This window comes from Orycteropus afer, unplaced genomic scaffold (genome assembly GCF_000298275.1).
Source record: "Orycteropus afer afer isolate SDZICR_OR568_19922 unplaced genomic scaffold, OryAfe1.0 scaffold00556, whole genome shotgun sequence".
NCBI classification, from domain to species: Eukaryota; Metazoa; Chordata; class Mammalia; order Tubulidentata; family Orycteropodidae; genus Orycteropus; species Orycteropus afer.
The window spans coordinates 186,944-193,722 of NW_006922143.1; the positions used below are offsets into that span (position 1 = coordinate 186,944).

Sequence of the window (6,779 nt, forward strand, 5' to 3'; positions counted from 1 at the left end):
GGCAGAGTGGGGCGTCCCTGTCACACACCCTCGCTACGGCAGTGTGAAGCATTCCTGTCCCACAGCCTCACAACAGGACCCATGCCAGCCATCACTCCACAAACAACATGCAGAGAGTAAAGGACACAGCAGACAGCCAGGAAAATGCACCTGAAGTAAGGAGAAGGAGCCTACACATCGAGACAGGGAAGCGAACAGATGACGGCCTGACATCTCTATTGTTCCCAAAGAGAGTGTCAATTAGGGATGAGACATGGTACACTAGCAGGCTTGAGGAAATGGTTGGCGGAGTAGCCGTGGCACTATAACCACACTAAAAAAACCAAAACCAAAACCCTCACTGCCGTCGAGTCAGTTCTGATTCAGAGACCCCTCCTTGGGTTTCCGAGGCGATATCTCTATGGAAGCAGATTGCCCAATCTTCCTTCCGAGGAGTGCCTGGTAGTTTGAATCGCTGAACCGCCAACCTTCTGGTTAGCAGTCACATACCTTAGGCACCGTGCCATCAGAGCACCTCTAACCACATTTACTTACAGAAGATCAGTCCTGGTAGAAGCCTGCCCTCAATCAGGTGTATCCTATAAAACGTGTCTGAAGTTAACTTCAGCCATGACTACTCTTCATCATGAAGACCCCAGTGCATGCAGGCCTTTCATCAAAGCCTGTGATAAAACCTGGCCTTCACCTAGTCACCTGTACTCAGAGTACGTGCCACATGACTCCTGGCGGTCTCCGCACTGCGGTTTCTCAAAACAACGTGAGGCTCATTGTGAAGACAATTCCAAAAGTTCTCAAACCGTTTTCCACAGGAGCAAGCTTCCTGCTGAGTGAGTATGTGCCAACGTGAGGGTTTTGATTGCATCTGGATGTTTGTCCCGACCCAGCAAAGTCTCAAGAGAGTACAGACAGAGCAGCTGATATTGCAAAGCAAAAAGCACATTGAGCAATTAGCTCCAACTCTCCAATCGTAGCAAACGTATGAGGCTGTTATCATCTCAGACAAAACTGGAAGGAAAAGAGTAACAACCACCTTCATCGTGGCAGTCTTAAACAAATGACAATGCCAAGTATCTGGACAATGACAACCCAGAAGTGAACCGCTGGTGCAGCCGTGCGCAGCGCCCCTCCTGCCTCGGCCTCGCAGGGCAGAGACGCCCCCCGGCCTGGAGCTGTCCTGTGGACGGCAGCTCTGCATGCAGCCTCCTCAGGCGAAGACCGTCTGCATGCCGGTCCGTCTCGAGCAGAAGCACAACCCGGCCCCTTGCACCACCTCTGGCTCTACTACTTGTAAGAATTCAAAACAATCGCCATACCCAGCAAGCCACAACCCTCACGAGTGGAATAATACCATTTCATCTGGCAGAGATGCTCTTCATTAAAAGTGCTCCACGGACCACAGGCCGCAGCCTTCACTGCTAGGTATGGAACCAGAGAGACCCACAGTGCACCTGTACAGCACGCCCAGATCAGCCTCGCAAGAGCCAGAGAGTAGGAACCACTCAGTGGCCATCAACGGATCAACAGAGAAGCGAAGTGTGGTGCAGCCACACAATGGAAGTGAAAGAGGCCAGGCACAGAAGACACACTGTGTGCTGTCACTCATACAGTGTCCAGAACAAATTAAGAGACAGAAGGCAGACTGCGGGGGCCAGGGGCTGGGAGGAAAGGGAGTGCTGCTACCACGCATGGGGTTGCTTTCTGGGGTGATGAAAATGGTCTATAGATGGCTGTGATGGCTGCCGAACACTGAGTATACTAAAGCCATGGACTCGGTCATTTTAGAAGTATGATATGTGTATATATGTGTAACATAAAGCTGTTACAGAAGAAATGTCCTCTGTGTGTGTGAATATACATATGCACATATGAGCATGTGTGTACACATACAACAGACTGTAACTGAAGTAATTTTGAGATAGGCATGTAGCTCTAGGTATTTACATTCATGTTAACTTACTCAAGAGTCTAAGACATGGGCCTAGTTGGGGCATTTGGGCATACTGAGTAATTAAATCTGATGATCAATGATCCAGGTGAAAGGTTTAACTGTCCACTGAACCTCGGCACTCCTAGAATCAGCACACTAGTCACAACCTGATATCTTAGCTTTGATTCCAACTTCCCGCCTCTCAGTGGAGCCCAGAAGCTTTACGAAGCGCAACACAGGACAGGCACAACCCTTTCATGCCTCAGGGACGGTATCACCCCTCGGTCCGTGTCACAGACCATGTGAGTGAGTGGCTGATGTCGCCTTCCAAACAGCCCCAAGGGTAGACGCCGGCTCTAGGCGCTATCCTTGCAGACCGAGGACAACCCCACCTGTGAAGGACCACCTTTCTGCCCATGATTCAGCTGCACTCGGCGTGAAGGTGGTGCTGGTGGTCTTGTTGAGTGGCTGAGGCAGGCCTGGACCATGGGCTGTGGTTTGTGGACCCACCTCCCAGAACTTCTGCAGTGATGGGAGCACTCTGTTCTTTGGGTAGTGAGCCCTGAATGATGGTCACTGCAGCCAAGGAAGTTAACTGCCATTATTAACTACCATCACTTTAAATTTACGTTGCCACTTGTGGCCAACAGTAGTGTACTGAATAGCACTGCTTCAGACCACCAACTAGCCATCTCACCACCATTCAGAAAGAAGAGAGAAGCTAATTAATTGCGAAGCTGAAAATGAACACTGGGGGGACAAGGACGGGATGAAGTGGCCAGCGCAAATGTGACGTGAGACGTGGAGACCGTGGTCAGGGCACCAGCTGCCCACCGTGTGTGCTCCAGCACGGCCCCAGCAGGATACGTGTAGAGTTCCATGTACCGGGACTTGGCCATACTCTGCCTGGTATAGACCTGCTGGATTCCGGCTCTGAGGTCGTCCCAGATCTGGTCCAGGCCGATCTGCTTCAGCCCGTGGGGGTTCTGGCTCCGGTTTGATGACATTGTGAGCGACAGTCTCAGGTGTCCAGCAGTGATCCCAGTCCAGACCCAGCTAATCCTCCATCAGATGGGAGCACACGGGAGCATCCCAACCCGACTCAGCACTCAGAAAGGGTGGCCTTGACGGGCAGAGAAGGCGCTCATTGCAGGCTGACCTGGGGAAGGAGCACAGGGTGGTGTCAGTCCTCACTGGGTGGGGGTGGGTAAGTGTCCCACAGAGCCTGAGGGAAACCCTGGCCTCCCTGGGGGTCTGGCCAGAATGACCAACATTTAAAATGTACCCTGGGTCCCAAAGGGCCTGGCCTTGACACCCAGCCTTGCCCCTCAGGGACATCCTGAACTTCCCCGAGCCTCAACTTCCAAGTCTCCAAAATGGGGGAAAGCCCCTGCTCCTCCTGTGTGCATGAGCACACAGGGCATGCTGACAAATGGTAACTGCTCTGAGTCCCTGAGCACACAGGCAGACTCCAAGGAAAACTCAAAAGCCAGGTGCACTCTTCTCTAAGTGCTACCTGCCTCCGTTTCTAGAAACCCAGACCCAGTATGCTTAGCAGATGCTAAGAAGCCAGAGCCAAGTGTCACACAAAGCAAGGTTGCAAGGCCACAAAGAGCAGCAAATAAGGCTTCTGAATGTACCAGGAGGAAAGCAAAGTGCTGACTTACCAGGGTGCAGTGTCTTCCAAACTAAAGTCAACAAGAAGACGGTTAAAATGCACTGTGGGAAATCACACAAGATGGGATTTTGCAACAACGTATGTGGTTCTGGGTTTGTTCTATTTTTCAAGATCAGGACGCAGGTTTGCAGGTGCCCACCATGTGCATCCTATGCACGAGGGACACGCTGCTGTGTCACAGGCACTGAGAGGATGGCAATTCAGCAGCTGAGAAGAAACCCTGTGCCATTTACAGCTGAGACCGTCTTAAGTTCCATTTTGAAAAGGGCGAGGGGCCAGCAGCCTTGGGCAGGGTGATGTGCCTGCTGAGAGGAAGTCACAGCACCCAGTGAGAAGAGGCAGTGCCCGGTGCAGTTGTGAAAGCCCTCCGCTCACAAGTTCCACAGCGATTTCCACCCTCGGATATAACGATTCAAGGATAAGGAAAAGCACAGCCACCAACAGCTGCACCCCCTCTACCCAAGCCCAAGCCAGCCCCCCCGGGAACCCTCGTTTCCAAAGTCCCCAAACCTCCATATACACCAAGTCCAGCTTTGGTTCTCCTCTCACCTCAGCCTCCAACTAATGACCCCAGAGGTTACGGGCCCACCACTAGACTGTGTCCCAGCCCGCCATCTGATCCTGTCCGCTCTGCACGTCCAGCCACCCTGACGGCATTCAAGGGGAAGTCACAGGCAGCCTCCCAAACAATTTCTGTTCCTTCAAACTAGCCCCCAGACACACCCTATCCTGGTAGGAGTAGTCAGCTGTGACCCTTGCATCCTTGCCTGGCCATGAAATCACCCCAAAATTCCCCCACCTCCTCCCCAAACCACCAGAGCTGAGACGGCCCTCACCTGGCTCACCTCACAGCTGCCCTGCACAATGCCACCCAAGTTAATGTCCAAGACACTCACGGTCACTGGTCTGTTAAAGGGACGCGCCTCCTCCACACCCACTATGTCACCCTCACACCCAGAGAACCCCAGAGCCTGCTGTCCCAGGAACTGTGCATGTGGTCCACTATGGTGTAAGGACAGGGCCAGCTCCCTCGTCAGTCACCCTGCTCAGTGCTCTCCCTGGTGAGACACAGACTTGGAGACATCAACCAGCTGCCCAGAGTGCCTGTAAGGAGTGGTGGCACAGAAACCAGACCCAGACAGGCAAGTCCCAAAGCCTGGGTTGGTTCTTCATCCCCACCCAGGCTGGTCCATCTCCCAGAGGTGCGTTCCAGCTGGAACCATGCCAAGACCAGGGATGGTGCCACAATGTGTGCTGAGGAGAGTCTGGAAGCCCTTGTCTGGTAGACTGGTGACTGGCAGACAGTCAAACGTCCCCAAAACTCCCTGAAGGTTCTATTTTGTTTGCATCCTCACTTATCAATTATTAGTAATTTTCGTTCTTTTTAATCTTAAAGATGCCAAACCAAAAAAAAAAAAAACCACTGCTGTTGAGGGTTTAGTATCCTGTAAATATGGAACAATTTGTATTTTCAGTAATTAGGGTCTGTTTGTGCATCAGCAAGAGGTCACTTACTACCTGACATGAGACCACATGTGACCTCACAGCTGAAACCCTAAGTCTACAATGTATACAATGGAATATGCAATCTATCCAACTCAAATTCCATACACAACACAAACACACTGCCTGCTTACTATACGGGAGCAAGGGAGTTTCTGTCCAGCCCAATTGTAACTGGTAAGCAGCACAGAAAAATCTTAATGTTCCTCTAGTAGATGGCTTTCTAGAGAGCTCAGCTGAGTCTTGCCTCTAATTACTTAAGGCCATTCGAAATCTTTAAGTCCCACAGCTACAAAGTCAGAGAAGCAACATCAACACATCATCGAACAGGAAACAGGTCCTGTCTGCTACTGTTCAAGCAACTTATCAAAGCCCCATCTCAAGAACTGCAGGGGTCCCAAGTGCCTGAGTCACCCTGCTGATGTCTTGACTCGAAGCTGTGACTACATGTTGGGTGCATCCGAGACCAGGTGTAAGAGACTGGTACTGCCATATGCACTTATAGCACCATTCCTTCTCAACAGCCAAGAGGGAGGACCAACACAAAGTCCATCAACAGAGGAATGGTTACGCAGCCTGATGAATCCGCGCAATGGCACAGGACCCAGCCCTCCAGGGTCCTGCTACACACTACCACGTACCACAGGGATGAACCTTGAAGACATGACACTGAGAAAAAGAAGTCAGAGAAAAAGAACAAACACTGCATGATCCGCTCATGAAAAATACCAAGAATAAGACCCAAGCTGACCAGTGGTCCCCAGGGGCTGAGGGTGGGGGGCAAGAGGGATTACTGCTTAAGGGCACGGACTTTCTACTGGGCGGATGAAGAACATTTGGAAATGGATAGTGGTGATGGCTGTGCAACACAGGGAACGTAATTAATGTCACTGAATTATGTACTTACAAAAATGCTTCAAACGGCAAATGGTTTTTTAAGAAATACATTTTACCACCATAAAACAAACAAAAAACCCCACAGGTTTGGTTGAACATAAATTTACTCCATGACCTATCAATTCTACTCGTAGGTATCTACCCGAGAAACAAGAAAACATATGTCCACCAAAGGCTTGTAAACACATGTTCACCGCGTATTACCCTGAGCCAAAAAGTGGAAACCACCCAAAGGGCAATCAGCAGACGGCTAGATAAACAAAATATGACATGGTCCATTCATATAATGCAATGTTGCTTGGCCATAAGGAATGGAGTCCCGATAGAGGCTTGTCGCAGTTCCCCGATGCTGCTGTAACAGACACACCACAAGTGGAGAGCTTTAACAAACAGGAGTATATTCTCTTACACTTCAAGAGGCTGTTGTTGTTTGCCATCGAGTCGACCCCGACTCATAGCGACCCCTCCTTAGGTTTCCGAGGCAGTATCACAACGGAAGTAGATTGCCCAACCTTCCTTCCGAGGAGTGGCTGGTGGGTCTGAACCGCCAGCCTTCTGGTTAGCAGTCAAGTGCCTTAGGCACTACGCTACCAGAGTTCCCGTTTAGGAGGCTGGAAGTCTGAATTCAGAGTGCTCCAGACCTTGGGCTTCAGATATGCCTCTTACTCCAGGCCCACTGGAGCTAGGGACACCTTCTAACTCAGCCAGGTGCCAGCTGCTGAGGCTGACGAACCCAAGGCTGGCAGGTAAAATGGCACGAAGATCCGGAGACAA

At 51.0% G+C, this 6,779-nt stretch overlaps 1 protein-coding gene across 1 annotated transcript in view; it reads right to left on the bottom strand.

The window, feature by feature from the left end:
- CUL1 (cullin 1) overlaps positions 1 to 2,934 on the bottom strand; it is a 31,606-nt gene extending 28,672 nt beyond the window's left edge. Inside the window, exon 1 of the mRNA XM_007955952.1 lies at positions 2,795 to 2,934. Within this exon, the coding sequence (XP_007954143.1) occupies positions 2,795 to 2,934 (140 nt within the window). The remainder of the gene's footprint in view (positions 1 to 2,794) is intronic.
- Positions 2,935 to 6,779: the final 3,845 nt, after the last annotated feature.